The 20,477-nt window shown below is 35.7% G+C and overlaps 1 protein-coding gene across 4 annotated transcripts in view; it reads left to right on the top strand.

The window, feature by feature from the left end:
- The window catches only part of LOC145669671 (paired box protein Pax-6-like), a 474,824-nt gene that overhangs the window by 315,299 nt on the left and 139,048 nt on the right, over positions 1-20,477 (top strand). For all 4 annotated transcript variants that reach the window (XM_081737929.1, XM_081737930.1, XM_081737928.1 and 1 more), the window contains one exon: positions 4,202-4,382. In XM_081737929.1, the coding sequence (XP_081594055.1) occupies positions 4,202-4,382 (181 nt within the window). The remainder of the gene's footprint in view (positions 1-4,201; positions 4,383-20,477) is intronic.

Genomic DNA, 20,477 nt, shown 5'->3' with positions numbered 1-20,477 from the left:
GACGCTGGACCAAACCTCAATTTTGTGACAAATATATCAGTGTAGCAAACTGCAAATAAGAGAATAAAGTAAATTGGTCTGAATGACGGTTTTGTTATTGTAAGGGAAATGGATAACATAAGACGTTACAAAATGATCTTACTTGAGCAGTTCAAACAAGATGAATGGTAAGAAATCAAAGGAAAGCAATTTCTTTCCTTTAAAAAAACGTAAAAAAAGAAAAATGTTGCATAATGTAAAGGTTTATTATTATTATTATTATTATTATTATTATTATTATTATTATTATTATTATTATTATTATTATAACAAGAATTGGGTTTAGAACTAGAGTCCCATCTCTTTATCTTGCATGGGAGACCCGCGAGCCTGCTATGCCAGTGTTGTCCCTTTGTCTGTGTTTGTCTCTCTTTCCGCTTCTTGTGGAATTTGTTGTTGTGCTGTTAGGCTTTTATATTAAACCTTTTCATTACGTAACTTTTCTTCTTTTTTACCAGTTTTTTTTTTTTAAAGGAAAGAAACTGCTTTCCTCTGATATCTATTTCTCACTATTCATCTTGTTTGAACTGGTTAAGTAAGATCATTTTGTAACTTTTTAAGTCGTCCATTTCCCTCAGTGCTTTTTCGGGTTGCCTGCTATTGCAGGAAAAGGAGAATTGCACGTGGTAAAGCACGTTTGGAGTCGTCCATACATTTTAAAAGGATATGAGAATCGCAGTGCTGCTAATTATGAGTGCGTCAAAATATCGAATAATACTTTGGACAAAGTGGGTACTTTCAAATATCTAGAATCAATATTAACAGATCAAAACCAGAGAAGAAATTAAATCGACTAAAACCAGAAAATTCGTATTGTTATTCAACTCTCAATCTTTTTTGCTCGCAAACTGTGTGGATGTATTTGAAACTTAAAATATATAAAACGATAATCATGCCTATTGAGCTATGTGGTTGCGAAATGTGGTCGCTTACTCTGAGGGAAGAACGTAAACTGAAAGTATACGAGAATAAAATCCTGAGAGGAGTATTTGGACTCGAAGGGGAATGGGGAATGGCGGAAACTTCATAACGAGGAACTACACAATTTATATTTTTTTTAAAGGGTCATCAAGTCTAGGATGTTTAGTCGGGCAGGTAATGTAGCCAGAATATACGAAAGTAGGAACGCTTTCAAAATTTTAACTGGAAAATCCAATGCGAAATGACAATAAGAAAGATTTACGGGCATATGGGAGTACAATAATAAGATAAATGTTTAAAAAATAGGAATATAAAGTAGAAACTCGATCCAACCGGCTATGGACAGAAGTCAATGGAGAGATTTTGCTAATGCGGCATTGAACCTTCGAGTTCCACAGTTCATAGAGTTAGTTAGTTAATTAGGTTGGTGTGAATGAATGTCCGTGTGTAAGTTATTTCCAAAACCCCCGTCCCAAAAAATACATTGTTAAATGAAAGTAGTTACCGTCTGCAAGCAAACATTTATGCCGTTGCTTATCCAACGATTGGGTTCGTGACGACAGAAGTCTTGAGTCTACATTTCGAAAAAGTCCTCAACAGCACGTTACACTATCCAAGTCATCAGGGAAGTGCCTCCTCCCCTTCCCTCTAGAAGAGATTGAGATGCCAAATGAGGTCATAGTAGGGAGGGAGAGACGTCAGCAGAATAAGCTGGATGAGAAAATGTTTCATACTGAAAGTGTGAAAGTTTTTTTTTTTCAGCGACATGTGGACATATATTGTCATGCAAAACCGAGGACACTATATCTGTTACGATTAATGATACCTGTGGACACATTTCGGCTGCACTTAATGGAGTTTAGGATAATAAAGATCCACAGTAATGGTTCCACCTCGCCTGAAAGAGAAATGGTAAATCACACCTTCCAGAAGAGCGCCAACAACTTCACAGGCAGAGGTGTTTTCTGGGGCATTTTTTTGGGTTGATCACGACCCAACCACCATCCTGAGCATTTATGATTATTGTAGTAGATTCGTATTTCACCTGACGTAACAATCTAATACATTATTCTATTTTCTAAGTTATTACATATACTTGGAGAACAACTCACCTCCCGACTGCGATTCTTATTCACCGATGCCAAGCTCATGAGATCCCATGAGTCAATCTTTTCCACCTTACCGACTACACGTAGCTACCGAACGATAGTAATACGTTACATATCTAAACGGCGACCCTTATTGGCCAATGTGAACTCATGTGACCCCACGAATTGAACATTTCCACCTTATCGACTGCACGGATCTCCTGAACGATAGTGATATGTTGTATATCTTACTCGTCTCTAATGGTAGAGGCCGTGGTGGCTCAGTGGTAGAGCGTTCACCTCTGGTGCTTTGGGCACCGGGTTCGATCGCAGCCTCCGCCAAGTAAACCTTGTGGTGGACAAACACTGTGTGCGTGGGTTTCCTCGGGGTTCTCCCGTTTCCTCCCACTTTCTTCATTCCACCATTTCATTCATTACTCATCATCAACGTCTCCTTTAGCCTAACCTGCATAACCGGGGGACGTAAAACTCAAAAATTTCATTTCATTTCATTTTCGTCTCTAATGACAGATACAGTTTTCTGAGAGTGTGCTTTCACGATGTCCCTGAGAAACTCACTGAAATATGATTTTGGTTGGTGCTTTCTGAGCTCATTTCGAAATGCTTAATGCTGACAGGGACAAATTGAGTCCCGCAATTTGGAGAAGGGGAGGGGATGATATATAAAAACGATCGAAAATGACCGATAGGCTATCAGAGAACGATTGAGTAATAGTAAAAATTGATTAAAGTAATATATTACTAATTTTTCACTTTTTAACCCAGCGAAGCGGCCAATTGACGCTACTAACTATATGATAAGAAAATAAGTCAGAAATGATAACAAAACATAATACAAAACTTTAAAAAAGAATGAAAAAAAAAAAACTTATAACACGTTTGCTATTCCAATCTCGTGAAGGAAAGTAATACGTTCAATACGTAAATCTGTTTAGTGTTTTTGTAAAAATTAAAATTAAATTTTCTAATTTAATGGCCGATGGGTATGCCCATTACGCTTAGGGAGACAGCTGATTAGTGAAAGTGAATGATTGTAAAATTAAATTTATTGTACCTTCCTACTGAGACTCGAACCGAGGACCACATATATCAAAGGTACATGCGCCAACCACTGAAACCAGCGGGAAAGATTTCTGTTATCATGTTAGTATTACAAAGCAATTTACATTTCACAAGATGAAGATTTTAAATTTTTTATGAATAATTCTTAACAACTAGACTGAAATTAATTTTCAAAAAGGATCGGTACTATGATCCTGCATTTTTTTACCAGTAGCGAGATTTATGTGATAATTTTAAAATCTCGATATTTTCTGGTGGAATTATGGTGGATCTTATGGTACCTTGTTGGCAGCACTGGACAAAAGATTTGTAGTATTTAGTCAAGTAATTTCGTTTGATATTGATTTGATTTGATTTAAGTATAGCCTTACTTACAGTAGCAAGGCTATATGAGACGTGGATGTAAAGCTTACCGTGGGATCCGAACCACGTGAGTTCCCGCCGGAAACCGAACCCAGATCTTTCATGCCAAAGGCGCTGACGCTAACCGCTTAGCCACCGGGGAGCTCAGCTGAAAGGTCGTAAAGAAGGCATAACCCGGTATATGCTTCTGATTCACTTGCTCTTTCGAGTTGTTCTATCAGAAAATTTCTACAAAAAATAAATGTAATTCTCACTTTCAATAATTCAATTTTGAGGTCAACGTAAACATTACCATTATCAGTTCATTTAATATTCATATCTTTAGAATTAGAAACAAGTTCTACCCTAAGAAACGGCAGAAATACGCTATGTCTTCACTCATTCATTAGCTAATATCAAATAATGAACAGATAAGAAAAATTAATTAGTGAAAATCACCTTACATTTAAATAAATAACATTAAGCTTTCTATTTTATCTTGTAGTGTGAATTTAAATAAGTGTACAGTGTAGCAATGTAATTGTTCTAGTGGTAACGAATTTAGTTATATAAAGAGTATTTTTACTTAAAGTTTGTCTTCAGCATGTTATTTCAATAGTATAATCACTGTTGCATCCGTTGTGTAAATAATAATTAATGCACTGCCACTGCCATCTTTATTTCTAATCATGTTCTTAATTATTTTTTCTCCTACATAACGAACGTAGGTACTACGAAACGGGTTCGATACGACCCCGCGCGATAGGGGGATCGAAGCCGCGAGTAGCAACCGCTGAAGTTGTCTCCAAAATCGCCCAGTACAAACGAGAGTGCCCTTCCATCTTCGCCTGGGAAATACGGGATAGGTTATTGCAAGAAGCCGTCTGCACCAACGACAATATACCTAGTGTAAGTACTATCTTATTTTATACATGTTTTTTGCATGATCTTACAGTTTTATTGGAGTATGTTTAGTACAAGGGGTCCAGAAGCACGTAAAAAACACAAAATTTACAGGAGAAATGAATGATGCAAGTACTTAGACGTAATATAACGTAACCAAATCTAACCTAACCTGAACTAAGCTAATATTAGTAGAAATAAGCGAAATTCTACCATTTTTTTTTTTTTTGGAAAATTATGCGGGAGCCCTACACTAATATCACATAAACTAAACTAAACTAACCTAACCAAAACTAACCTAACCTAACCTAAACTTACCTAATCTAACCTAAACTAACCGAATGTGAACAGAAATTACCAAAATTGTAACATTTTTTTTTTTCAGAGAAAAAAGCTGGACCCCTTCTGCTAAACATAGGCCGTTTTATTTTTCGAGGCGGAAAGGAGCAGTGGCGGATCTAGCCCGGGGCCGGGGGTATATTTTTTTTACGCTCGACTCTAACCATAGGAACGATATACACGTTTCTGATTGGTTGCAGCTTGCGATTGTCCAAACATTGGCGTGCATATATTATGTATTATAGTAATAGAAAAAAATTGACAATTTGTGTGTTGATAAAGATATAATTATGTTTGGGTTATATTTCGTAAGAACATGAGGCATTTTTTAAAGCACTACCCTAAAAAAATATGCATTTTGGTCACAAGGACGGGGTGAGGTTCGAAGTTGGAAAAATCGAGTGTGACGTAATGTCACGTGGTATTATCATGGGCGTAAAGGTGGAGCAAAACGAGCCCTGTGTGGCTTTTAGTTCCCTTCGCTTGTTCAGCTGTTTCATAATATAAACCAATAACTTTTTATGCATTATATATTACGTACAAGAGCAATTGAGTATTATTTTTTTATCTTATTTTAATGATAGGAGTGTTGTGACATTAAAAAAAAAAAAATAAGAAAGTCCTTGTGTTGGGTTTGAACGCACGCCAAAAGCAATTGTCATTACTAGCCTGTTGCGCTAGCATGCTCGGTCACAAGGATCGACAGCAGCAAGCGCTTGATCTCTACTATATCTAGGCTACGTGGCGAGAAACTGATAACTTCAACCAATCAAAACCGCGTATTTAGCTCCTGTAGCTAGGGTCGAGGATGAATAAAAAATATACGGATCTGGGAGCCTAGGCTCTCCCAGTTTTTGTGTGACAAAAATAGTTGAAGCTTTTATTTATATTTTTGAAAGTTTATAGTAAACTTATGATATACCTTTCATACGTATTCTGGGTTCTAGTTGGCCCCCAGTTTTTATCTCCTAGAACAGTCACTGGGGACTTGGAGAATGTAAAGTGTTGGAATACATTATTTTTCGTATGGATTAAATAAAATATGGGGTCAAGTTTAGAGAATAATTAAACACGTGTTTTAGTAAGAATAATACACAATCTTTTTATTTTGTTGTTGTTGTTGATATTATCATTATTTTGGCACTATGTTCATATGTCCCACTTAGCGCAGATAAACTTGAATAGTGCCATCAGAAATAGTGGTTCATCTTTTTACTAATTATCTTCTAATACCTTCTACATTACGTAGTAAAAACGACAAGCTAGCTTTGTTCTATTCCAACCCAGAGCGGAGCGAAACTTTAGTTCGTCCGTAGACACAAGGACGTTAGTGATTCCCAGTATGTAAAGAAATTCAGGTGAGAACACTTTCATCAATCTGTGCTAAATAAAAAAAAAACTTATTGGGAAGACTTGAAAATGGCTTAGAGGCAGTTTTTAGTGTAGTATAAAACTTGAAAAATGTTGGAGAGAGTACGATTGAAACTGTACTAGAATTCAATATTTTCTAACTATCCATTTTTCAAGTTAGTACGTGTATTGTTCATCTCTGACCGCTCATCGATGAACAACTTTCAAAACCATATAATACAAGAATTAGAATTATATACGAGGCTTATCAGGGAAGTAAAGATACATTTACACGTAGGGGGAAAATGTATACCAAAGTTGGCAACACTGGAAGTAATCTTGATCTATATGAGAAAGATTAAGAGCTGAGTCGTCAGTGCCGCGCTCAGTCATGTGCGAGTAGCAAGCATTGCAATTGCAGTGGTAATACTGAATGTCGCCAGGTGTGCAGTTCGCAATATGATCAGATTTCTGCAGGCACAAGCAAAGCATTCATTGAGAAATTGTGTACGGGAACGTAAACGTAATGCATTAGCAAAATGTGGCAAAGCAGTGTCGTGTCTTTGCAGAAGGTTTGTGTTTTTCGGTCACTGACGCCCTTCACAATCGCATTTAAGCATGCTAGAACAGGTAAGTGACAATTAGAGAATAATGTGTAATGTTTCCTGGACATTCCAAGAAACAATATTCATGAAGTTGTGATTGGGTTAGGATGCAAAAACTTGTGCCCGCTGGGTCCCATAATAGTTAACCGATGAACACAACCAAACGAATGGGATACAAATTGGTCTTTCTTACGCGTTATGCAGAAGAGAAAGACGTGTTTCTTAACACCATTATGACATAATGGGCTTTTCCACCATACGCCTGAATTTCAGCACTAGACACTATAGTGGCACAGTACTCATTCTCCAGAAACTAGAAAGTACACAGTACATTTTTAACCTGCAAGCTTCTGACGAGCAAGGACTTCTTTGTAGGAAACGGCGTTGACGGTTTGTCCCCGAGTGTCAAAAACTCAAAATCAGCATTTGCACTGCGCTTGATTCTCACTGCGTCACAGCTCGAACGTGACTGCCACCTGGCGCGTTGCTTACCTTAGACCCCCACCAGAAATCCCCCGGTCTGGAGGCGCACTGCTGGCGATCGGAGCGCCGCACGGCGGTCAGTCTCGTTGCTTCACAGACAAACCCTCTATTATTCTAAACCTTTTTTCCTGGTTAGCTTGGGTCGGCTTTACGGGTCGCTATCCTTAATCTGCCTCCATCTTGTATCATATCCACTGTGACAATCCATATCTTTCTTCCCACTTCTTCTTTGGCCGGCCTCGCGCTCGTTTCCTATTAAATTATATAGCATCCACTCCGTAAGTTGCGTATTCCTATGGTCTTCTTCATACATGCCCAAATCATAGAAGTCTATCACTCGTCTTATCATCACTTATTCTTACCATCACTTCATTCTTAATTTTGTCCAAACCTTCACCTACCGCAATTTTTGTTCTCCTCTTCGTGGAACATGTTTCTATTTTACTTAGTACGTCCAAGCTTTATACTCTTTATGCGTGAACGTCATGTTAAGTCACATGCATGTTCACTATAAACATTATCACTTTCAGATTATTAAATTGAAGTAATTACACTTTAATTTGTAATTTACTGGTCACAATATACCACAAATGTTATTGCTCAAGTCTAAATTTGATTATGGCCCATGTTCTGTTTTGAAATAATTAAATTAAAGCCACATAGTTTTCAAGTGGCAACTGACACGTTTATTCGTCGCAACAATTTTAAATCTGCAAATTGCTGGTGACGTTAGTGACATCTATTGGTATCAAACTGGCAAGTAGTGCAGATAGTGACACCTATTAGCTTGATCGTGTACTATTAGAAGTTAGCGTTGTGCACAGATGGCATGTTTTATGCTATAATAGGGATGCTACCAACCACTCACCCTGGGCGAGTGGTTCATCGGTGCGGGCGAGTTTTCAATACCACTATTATTAATTTCAAACAATAAAGATTAGGATGTATGCTAGTAGATTTTTTCTTGGGCTAGTAAAATTTTGTTGCTTATTTGCATCCCTGTGCTATAAATATATTATTATTATTATTATTATTATTATTATTATTATTATTATTATTATTATTATTATTATTATTATTATTATTAAGCAAGTAGAGCTTAACAGATTCTAGTGTTAGTACGTGTATTACTCCACAACAGGGGCGCCCGTAAAAATTTTCTAGGGGACCTATATCCATGGTTGCTATATTATGATACATTTTCGTGAGCCATGGGGGCCTGGGCCCCACCCTGCTCCTCCTTCGAGTGCCCATGCCCTACATAGTAACTCTTGGAAAATACCAAATTTTTGAACTTTTGATTCTTTTATTGTTTGCAAAAGATAGCTACACTGATTATCTCGCCCGACTTCATTATTTCGTTAACTTCTTCAAGGATAACAGTGACAAAGTTGGCTATCAATATTCCGTTTAAAATCTATAACATTCCCTTGCTCCTATGCAACCTGCACAGTAACAAAGAAATGGTTGCCTATAGTAACAGGATATTAAATCACCCATTCTTCACTACTTTTTATAGAGTTTATTTATTGGCCATATTTCTTCCAATACGGTGTCAATTGCCCTTCACGCCAGAATGTAACGCTTCTTCCTAGTTTCCTGCGTGCGTAGATTGTGTTTTTGATGTATGATCCGCATCATATAATAATTATCTCTCTTAGCAGCCAGTCTTGCAGGCGCATCAATTACATTATATTCATTCAATATTAACCTCTGGTGCATGAAGTCTCTGGTTCGATCCCAGCTCGAGCCAAGTGAACTTTGTACTGGACAAACAGCTAGGGGTCCTTCCGTTTCCTCTCACTTTCTTCATACTACAATTCCATCCATTTCTCATCATCACCGCCTCCTTTAGCCTAGTTGGCATAACCGTGGGACGTAAAACTCAAACATTTTCATTTACTATTAAATCACTACTTCAAACTTTGAATATCTTAAATGTGTTACATAATCATGAAGAAGGTTCACACACTTGACAAACATCTGAGTTATGTTTTTTGTTGCTTTGCATATCAAAACTACAGTAAATTTCCAAATCATGGGAGACTTATTTATTAAAACCGGAAGTTGTAGATCTACCTCTTCCGGTTGTAATAGACAGACAAAAATGGTACTGAAGCAAATTCCTGGAACATTGAATCCATTTTCATAAAACTGGTTTTTGCAGTCTATCACAGTTCTATTATTCTGTAGTGATCACCGTTGAAACCGGAAATGGTTGATGTAAACCGCTTCCGGTTTGAATAGATGGATAAGGATGAAAATCAAATCTATGCTTGAATTTTGAATCTATAGAGACCAATGTTGCAACCGCAAGTGGTAGTAGAAATTCAGAAATAAAGTCATAGGTGGTGCCTATTATTTCGGTACGAAATTAATATCAAAGAACCGCATCTTTCTATCTATTACGTTTGTATTCTATAGTGGTCATCATTGAAACCAGAATGATTTACTTCTGTCACTTCCGGTGTGATTACAGGATTAGGAAAAAAAAATATAATTTGTTCTTAGAACGTAGAACCCATGAAAAAAAAAATCTAATGCCTGTCGATTGACGGACTATCAAACATAATCGTTCTATAAAGCATAGAGTTTGTATACTTCACCTAGCACAGTTTGGAAGTCTAGAAATCAACATATAGCAGTGGCGTACGCAGAGGTGCAGTTCAAGCTCCTAAGTGCAGTTTATCTTAGTATCGTAATTATTTATTTGTCCATATCTTACTCAAGGGAGGAGGGAGGTTAAAACCCTGAAATGTCCCTTACAGGTATACAGTGTAACGTTTCAATATTGTAGCAATATTTTCTTGACTCTTATGAAGATATTGTTATATTACTAAAACGTTATATTTTGGCGTGTTTGTATGCTTGTTTTGTTAGCATGTACGCTTTGTATTCATAATTATATTAGTATTTTATATAACGCGTTCACTTAGCGCATTAATTATAATATTCTAATTGGAGCTTTGGTGTACGTATAACAAATGGTGAAAAAAGATAGAAAAACTCAGAAGATTGTGAGTTATTAAAATTCCATAAATTCCAACAGTTCTTACAAGAACGGGACAAGAATCTCATTTGATTAAAACGTCTTTTAAGAACAAGAAGTAGATGGGGAAATTCCTACATCTTTATAAGTGAAAAATAAATGTAAAAAAAAAAAAAAAGAAAAAAGAAAGAAATTTAAAAAAAGAAGAAAGGAGAGAGACTATTTTCTTATTAAATGTTATCCTGTATATTTCTTCCTTCGAAAACTTTCATTTTTTTATATATATTTTTTTTTAATTTTAACTTTTCTCCCTTTCTACGTTCATATATAGATGTTTCATTTGTTCGTTCCGAAAAGAATGAGGAGTTCTATTTTTGCTCTTATTTCTAAGTTTTCGGGTTGGCGTAGGGTGAGGGTGGCTCGGGCATTATAAGGATAGCCTTCTCGTAATATGAAAACCTTTAGCACAAGGCATCCTATCTAACACAGAAGGGGGGTGGGAAGTTTCCTCCTTTGCCTTCCACCCACCGGAAAAATCTATAGTGTTTTCATCTCGATACTAAAAGACGAAATAGAAGGCGGAGAGAGAGAACCATGGTTGTTTCACTGTTGCTATGGAAATTTGCATGCATCCAATAAGATTGCCCTGTTCTCTCTCTCTCTGTTTTCATCCGTTCTTTGTTATACTCCTATCCCATTCCTTTTCCCCCTCTTTCCTTACGTCTTTCCTCTACATTCTTATTTTTATTTTTCTCTTCCTTTAAGTTTGACTTCAATATTACGGTACAGAGATTTTGCCTTAATACTAGCTGCATATATCCCAAATAGTAGTAGATTTTTCGCAGAAAGCACTGGAATATCCTATATCTAAAAGATCGCTGTACTCAACGTATGGAGATGTGTGTTACGGTCTATGATGTATTAGAAAGTATATATATATATATATATATATATATATATATATATATATATATATATATATATATATATATATATATATATATATATATATATATATATATATATATATATATATAGGGTGTTTCAAAACAACACCGACAGCGTTTTGGGAGCTGATTCCTCACACCAAGATAAGACAAAAACTATAGACCAACCTGAATCCACAAATGCTTCCTTTCGGCGTTATAGGCTGCCGAAAATATAAAAAAATGAACTTTAAAGGTCCATAGCTCCAATACTATGGGACCTATCGTAGTCAGGTCAAGACTTCACTTAGGAACTAGTATATGCCGTATCCAAATATCCATGCTTCAGAATACTGTGGAGCTTCCGCAACAATTTTGATAGAGGTACTTGAAATTATATGCCCGTAGCCAAACTGCCTCTATAAAAATTGTTGAATGAGTACTTTAGGATTCTCTACGTAGAAAGCATACGTATTCCGTGTATATCAATAATGTATTTATTCTTCTCAGAACACTGGGAACGGATTGGGATCAAGCCAGGGACCCCACGAATCAGAAGTGAACATTCTATCACTGAACCATCATGGAAGAAGAATCTTATAGTTAATTTTGAGTCAATTTGATCATTCTCTACAATATTCTATTTCAGAGGGGATAGAAAATAATTCGGGGCGGGGTTCACCGTCCAATCTAGCCGCTCCCTGGCTACAGGCCTGGGTTCGAACTTTGTTAGGATTTTATACAAAAGGAGAAGAACAGTAAGTGTTGTTCCAGTATTGGAGGTCGTTTGTCCCATGTGAGATATTTCCACGAGTTCCGTTAAAATTGTTCGAATTCTTTATATAGTTATTCGAATATTCGAACGATTATTCGAAAAATTGTTAGCTCTCATCATTGGTCGAATGGTTACTGCGTGATCCCGACCTAGATTTCCAGTGATATAACCAAGGGCGCCGATTTCTATGAGAGTTAGGGGGTGGGGGCATTCAGATGCCGAAAGCATATATGAGAATTTTAAGACAAATTGCATTCAAATTATGACAAATATTGTAAATTTACAAATACAATAAGGGAGCCCACATGAGTTTTGGGTTGGGCTCTCGGCCCACCTCGGCCTCTCCCAGGATCGGCGCCCTTGAACATAGCCTCTGTGCAAAGACAAGACACAAAACTTGAACTAATCAAGCATATTACAATTTAGTGAGAGATAATAGATTGGTCGCAGGAGAAACATTCCTTGGTTCGCAAAGTCTCCAGATGTAACGCCGTGTAAATTTTGGACATGTTGGATATTGAAACAGGAATGTATGCTGGAACACTCAATGCGTATGAGCTAAAATGTCATTCAGAATTCCAAACGAATACTCTTAGCTTGCAATTTGTCTCAGAAAATCTCAACACTTGTCTCAGACAGTCTCAACACTTGTCTCGCAGGCAACTCTAGAGGTATGACTTCACTTACACCACATCTGTTTGAAAGGAAACAGCCTCATTTATTGTTTCATAGGAAACCCTAGAAAAAAAAAAAAACATCACTTACACGAGACATCTATTAGAGAAGAGGCAGGCTCAACAGATTGTTCCTAGAAAGCACTAAATTTGAGATTCCAGAGACGATTGTAATTTTCGGACGGCTACGGTGTTTCAGGCGGAGGTATGGTGTTGAAAAGCTGCACATCGCCTTCAAAATCTGAAGTTTAAGAAATTTTTTAATGGTTATTTGTTGTTGGTACCATCATGGGCTCCCGCAGGATATTTTCCAGGGGGGGGGGGCAAGACATACACACACAATTGCTAGAGTGAAACCGAACAAAACAAAACTTCATTGCTATCAGCACCACGTCAGCAAAAGAAACAACAAAGAGCGAAATTATCTTTTCAACTCAACTGACGGATACTATCATTCAAAATACTTAGCATTGCATTCAGCATCAGGCTGAATATAATTAGGGTCTATTACTGAAAAACTATGAAACATCACATGGGGGAGAGAAATAGATTAAAATCTTGGGGATGGGCTTGACTAAATTTTGTTACTCTAATCATACAGTGAATGTTGATTTTAAAAGTATACTATTGTCACCAGAAGAATCTATAAATGTTAACCTTTTTCGAAGATCTAGGGAGGGGCAATTGCCCCCTCTTCCCCCTTCTGTGGGAGCCCATGGATACCATAATCTTTATGAAAACAAATCTATATTCCAATTCAAGGAGATTATAAAAGCACCATGTAAATTAGAAAATAAAATTCAATATTTATAAGCCTTTCACACTCTATTCCGTCACGTTCAGGGTCCTAGTGTTTTAGGATGCAATTAGTTTGATTTTTCAAGATACTTTATTCTGTCACTGAATGCAACAAAGATGTAAAAAGAACAAAAGTGTGTCAGGCACGTGTTAACCGCCGTTAAATACGATCGGCTCGTTGTTATGCAAGGACGTATTCTAAGCGTGTCTATTTTCTTCTGGAAATTTAAATAAAAAATCTGTTTCATCTCTTACGTAGACTTATTCATTTCACGCTTTTCTCTGATGTACTACCAAAGAAAAGCAAAAAAAAAAAAAAAAAAAGACTAAAACTAGACAAATGTAAAGGGTGGCCAGATTTTTCCACCGTAAATAGGCCTACAGTACGCCCGTTGTCAAACAGATTTGTAAAAATGCATGCAATACATTGGCTTATTTGGCAATTAAAAGTAACTATTCTACGTTAATTATTAGATTTACATTTATTTAATTGATGAGTTTGATTAATAGATAGTTCATTAATTTTTTTAGGCTACCAAAACCGTCACGCATTTTTAGCAGTGTTGCCAATTTGGGGGGAAAATTTGCTAAATCTAGATGATTCTACTTCCAAGATAGCGACAAAGAAATCATGTTTCGGATTGCAGACTTTTTTGTGTGTGTGATCTTTAAATGACAATTTAGCGACTTACAAATCCAGCGAATTTTGTCCTGTAAACTTATCTTTTTGTTTGTTTGTATGTTTGTTTCATTTAATCAAAGGAAGCTATGTCTATTCAAAACCTAAAATGACACGCCACTGCTTCAAAAATATGAATAGGGATACAAGAAACAATGAAAAATATTCAAATTCAAGGATTGGTTGAGTCCCTTAGACAAAAGCGTGACCAGAGCATATTGAGTGTTTGTGTTTAATAATGATAATAGCCTATAGTATCTGTAGTTTGATTTGATTTGTTTCTTTTGGAGTTTAGCGTCGCTTTCAGCTTATCCTAAGATCCGAACCACTTGAGCTTCAGCCAGGAACCGAACCCGGGTTTCCCATACCAAACGCGCGTACACTAATCGCTTAGCCACGAGAAAGCTCTAATAATAATAATAATAATAATAATAATAATAATAATAATAATAATAATAATAATAATAATAATAATAATAATAATAATAATAATAATAATTCTTAGGTATTCTTCGCCTAAAATTGGATTATTTTCGTCTCTCACTTAGTGACTTTTCTGTCGACGTTTTGGCAACATTGATTTCTAATGAGCCACAGTTTATTCTCTCATTCAAAAGAACCATTGAGAAGATCTGGATCATTCTCGAGCAAAACATCACTACCAGAAAGTATAATGTTAGAGTTCTTCTTGAAGCTACAATAGTGAAAATGTTCTCTTTGGCATGGCTAAACAATTTGAACTGCAGGCATTGGCGCCTGAAGGGGGAGGCAAGGAGGGGCCCTGGCTTACGAAAATGTATGTGTAATATAGCAAACGACGTATATTAAATACCAGAAATACCAGACGTAATAGCAACCATGGAGATGGGCCCCCTAGAAAATTTTCTTCGGGCGCCATTGACTGCAGATACTAGCGGGCAAGATGGATCAGTAGTAAAGCGCTTGCCTCTGGTGTGTGGGGCCCCTAGTTCCAGTCCCCGGTCAAGTAACTTTGTGGTGGACAACATCATGTCCTTGTGTTTTCTGAGGGTACTCCCGTGTTTTTTCTCCCGCCTTCTCATTCCACCAATTCTACCATTACCATTCACTTGTCTTAATCATCCGTCTCCCTTAGCCTAAAGAACATAATCGTGGAACGTTAAACTGAAATATTTCATTTCCTGTTTTTCCATTGGCTCCCCACCCAGGAGATTAAAAGCAGGCGTCGTTACTGCTCATAGGTAATTCTATCCTGCTCAGTTGCTGCAAATCACAATAAGGGAATTGTTAAATGTAGATTTTGCTGTTTGAAACCAACAAATCTTAATCAGCAGTGGATTTAGTTATCTTGAGGCCTTAGGCACTTATTAACATGACTTAATCTCCTCTCTTACGCATAAATACTTTTGTTCGTCCACTTTAATTTTCTTCCACACATTCCTCCCAATTTCTTATTCTTGTAAAACTTTGAAAAATTGTTTTGAGGAAATGAAAGCACGTGAATTTCACTAAAGCATATGGGTCAACCCCGTCAAGTGGGTCAGTGGGTCATATGTCAAGTGGATCAAGATTTGTGAATGGGTCGTGGGTCAACACGGCGTGATCCACTGTAACCTATCACCCACCATTGACCCATTGTGGCCCACTACGACCTACCACTACTACCACTCTGCTCACTGAATTGCAGACACCATCTTCTGAACAGTGGTGAATTTGCCTACTTTTTAGTTTCAAAGCCTCTATTCTGTTCCCTTTTTTTCGTTTCTATTTACTTACCTCACATAAGTGTATCTAAATGAAAAAAGAACTTCATTCTCGCAATTTTGGATATTGATATTTGTAATTGTAATAATAGCGATAGGACTTACTACTTGCTTTTCTAGACACGGTCGAATTTTACTTTTTTTTTTTTAACGTTGGCTTATTTTACCTTGATTTGAGACTTTCAGACTTCAGTATATTTCCACTGAAAAGTATCTGTAATTCAACAAGGAAATAATTATGTATGATAATTCATTGTAATATGGCCTATGACAACCATTCTACCATTTTATATCGCTAAGGTCATATTCACCAGTTTTATAACAGAGCGGTGCTTGAGCGATTGACCGTAAAAATTCCAACTCCGATTAGTGATAATTTCACAGCCTTGCTTTATTACAAGTGTTAGCTTTTTACACTGAGAAAAATCTGTTATCCGTACAGCGGTATATTGTACAAATATACAGTCTCCCTATGTTTACTACAGAAATCAGTACAGAGCTTACGTTATCCATATTCTACACATGTACTGCCCTTAGATGTTACGTCATGCTGTTGCAGGATGTCTGACATTTAATAGTTTTCTGGATGTTACATAGGTATACGTATGTTACATACGTCCATTTGTATGTGAGATCCTGACCACCTCTATACAGTTCTTTCATCTGTACGGAAAGTATGTTTATTCGGAACACTTATAAGGAAAGTACCTATAAAATATACTTTTTTTCAGTTATACGTTTGCTGTACGTTAAGTCCAGAAACTATAGCAATTACACATGTAACCTACGTTGTTACGTATGCCACATACGATTTTTTTTCTTTCTCAGTGTAGTCAGTGGAGAGGAGGTGTGGATCATGAGTCAGAGTTGATGATGTCGGGCTTTGGTAGGTCAGAGTAGATCATGATGGGTCGTAGGTCAGAGTGGGTCACGGTGGACCGTGGGTCAGTTGATCAAGAGTCACGTTTTCATTGGCGTATGCCATCTCTGCTCTGAACCCTCCTCAGGTCCAGCATATCCTAAGTTCGTGGAGAAAACCCAACTCTAAAGTTAGTTTTAAAACAGCACGCAATATACTGCTGCTTAATAGTAAATGTTCCGGGTCTTCTAGAAGAGATTATCGCATGATTGGGACGAAGATACGATTGGGAAGGGGAGGGAGGGGGAGATAGGAACAAAAGAATTAAGCGAATGCATCGGAGCAGAAGTTAGCGGAGAGAGTCGCTTCTTTTGATTGTCCTTCCCACACAGATATCTAACAATGGTATTACAGATTTTGATGGTTACTCATCGCCTATGAAGAGGTGGTATACACAGGGGGAATATGAAAGGATAAAAGTTCAAAGAGGGTGGGTGGGAAGTAAATCAGAGAGAAGGGTGAGGTTTTTTTTACATATACATACTCACAATATGTGAGTGTGTGAGAGAGGGTATCGGAGAACGGCGCCGGAGAGAAGTGGATTTCATTAAGTGGTGTGCCTGAGAACATAATCCCCGTTCCCAATGTGGATTCTTCTTCAAAATTGAAGTCAATTATAAAACTATATCTATTTGTAGCGGCAGATTTACTGATCTTTCGGACAATACAAAATGGAGATCATTTAAAAGATAATACTCTGCTGTGATATTTAAAATCGATTTTTTTTTTCAATATTTGTACTTATCTTACAGGAGTAAATTAATGGTTAAAATGTAGGCCATTGGTAACCAAATCATTGAAAAAATAATGACTAGGCTTTGAATTTTTTTAGGTTTTAAAAAAGTTTAATAAGGAATTTAAAAACGCATTTTTAGAACTTTATACACAGAGAAAAAACGTATGTGGCGTTCGTAAAAACGTAGGTTACTTGCGTAAATTCTGTAGCTTTTAGACATTACATCCTGGAGCAGAATTATAACTGAAAGCATATGTTTTATAATACTTTCCGTATAAGTGTTGTGTCTGTACATGCTTTCCGTATGAAACAAACAAATGTATATAGGTGGTCAGAATCTCACATACAGATGGACGTGTATAACACATGGCTGACGTATGTAACAAACGTATGTAATATACATAAGACTATTAGATATCAGACATCCTACAACGGCATGATGTAACATCTAGGCGGGAAAAGAGCAGTACGTATGTAGCATTTGAATAACGTATGCTCCCTACAGATTTCCGTAGTAAACATAAGTATTCCGTATATTTGTACAATGTACCGATGTCCGGATAACGGATTTTTCTCAGTGTAGATTTTCAAAACTGTAATTTAGGATTTTATATATTACATTACAGAAAAGGACATTTTACTACATTTACCGTAGTTTTATTTTAACACTTTCTTAGCTGTTAAACGCTTTAAAACAACTTTTAACACCAGCTTACTTTTTCAACACCAAGCTTCTTTTTGCAGTTCATATTTTTTATTCTATTTCTTATTTACATTGTACAACTGTTTTTTTAAAAAAAAGATATATCTGGATAACATAAATCGGTTTTTGTGAACAACTTTTTAAAAAATCGATCTAGATAACATAAACCGGCTTTTTGTATACAGCTTTTGAAAAATCTGTCTAGATAACATAAACCGGTTTATTGTGTACAGCTTTTAAAAATCTATCTAGATAACATAAACATATTTTGTGTGTGCGGCTCTTAAGAAAATCTACCTAGTTAACATAAACTGGTTTCTTGTATGCAGTTTCTAAAAAATCTATTTAGATAACATAAACCGATTTATTGCGCACAGCTTTTAAAAATCTATCTAGATAACATAAACCTGCTTTTGTGTGCAGCTTTTAAAAATTTATCCTGTTTTTTGTGTACAACTTTTAAAAAACTATCTAGTTAACATAAACTACTTTATTGTGTACAGTTTTCAAAAAAATCTATCTAGATAACATAAACCGGTTTATTATGTACAGCTTTTAAAATCTATCTTGATAACATAAACCAATTTTTTGTGTGCGGCTCTTAAGAAAATCTACCTAGATAACATAAACTGGTTTCTTGTATGCAGTTTCTAAAAAATCTATTTAGATAACATAAACCGATTTATTGCGCACAGCTTTTAAAAATCTATCTAGATAACATAAACCTGCTTTTGTGTGCAGCTTTTAAAAATCTATCCTGTTTTTTGTGTACAACTTTTAAAAAAATATCTAGTTAACATAAACTACTTTATTGTGTACAGTTTTCAAAAAAATCTATCTAGATAACATAAACCGTTTTAACAGCTTTTAAAAATTCTATCTAGATAACATAAACCGGCTTTTCGTGTCTAGCTTTTAAAAAATCTATCTAAATATTATAAACCGGTTTCTTATAGAGCTTTTAAAAATCTATCGTGGTAACATAAACAGGTTTTTTTGTGTACAGCTTTTAAAAAAATATTTAGCTAACAAACTGGTTTATTGTATAAAGCTTTTAAAAAATCTATCTAGATAACATAAATCATTTTTAACAGCTTTTAAAAAATCTATCTAAGGTCTTGATAATATAAACCGGTTTTTCGTTTATAGCTCCTTTTTAAAAAATCTATCTAAATAACATAAACCGGATTTTTGTGTACAGCTTTTAAAAAATGTATCTAGATAAGATAAACGGCCTTTTGTGTACAGCTTTCAGAAATTTATCTAGATAACATAAACCATTTTTAACAGCTTTTAAAAAATCTATCTAGATAATATAAACCGGTTTTTCGTTTATAGCTCCTTTTTAAAAAAAATCTATCTAAATAACATAAACCGGATTTTTGTGTACAGCTTTTAAAAAATGTATCTAGATAACATAAACGGCCTTTCGAGTACAGCTTTTAGAAATCTATCTAGATAACATAAAGCGGTTTTCTGTTCTACTTCTTCTTCCCCTTCAATTGTTGTGCTTATCATTGTCTCCTTTCTTTTAGTCACTGATTTTTTTTCTCCCTCACCAGAGTACACTGAAAATTGACTTGAAAATAAACACGAAATTTACCAGATATTAATTCAGACAAAGATATGATTGTTACTTTCATCAAACCCTAGTTTATTATCATAATTTAATTATCCTTAAATGTCAGTGTTAACATAAAAGAAAAGTAAAATTTTTCGTTATGACGTATTTTATCGCATTGTGTTGCAGTTAATTCTGTTTTAACAACACAAGTAATACAATATAACAATAGATGGAACAGTAACTAACCAGACTCTCTCTCTCTCTGATACAACAATCATCTCCAGAAAGACAACAAAATGGTGTCGGAAGGAAAGAGGGGGTGGGTATGAAAGAGAGATACAGAAAACCATTTATCCCAAAAGTCTTTTCCTCCTTCGGATGTCAAGAACAATTAATAATTGTCTTTTCCTTTGTTCAAAGAGATTAATTGACAATCTAACTTTTGCAACAATGAAGAGACATTTTCTGTGACTATTTGAAAGCTCTGACGTTAAAACAGTTAACAATGTCTGGCAGATTATCTTTTTTTTTTTTTTTTTTTTTTTACATTTTCTTCATAATCTTTTTGGACCAAGAAAAGTCCTTTTAATTAGTGAAAGGGAAAGTGGAAAACTTAATGCGGAATAAGATAATTACAAATTAACAATCAAAAATTGTATTTGATAAATGAGTTTGTTTAAAACGAAATTAACAAGTTAACTTCGCTTCTGGTATCTTGTAAAATGATTAACAAATTAATGGAAATGAATACTAAAGTGATTTCTGAAAGATCTTTTTATTTCTAAGTGATATATTCAAGTGCACAGATCAACCGAAAGG

Source organism: Thermobia domestica, chromosome 14 (assembly GCF_964235325.1).
Source record: "Thermobia domestica chromosome 14, izTheDome1.hap1.1, whole genome shotgun sequence".
NCBI lineage: Eukaryota > Metazoa > Arthropoda > Insecta > Zygentoma > Lepismatidae > Thermobia > Thermobia domestica.
Note: the sequence above shows the minus strand (reverse complement) of the source record. Positions and strands in the feature narration are given on the sequence as shown.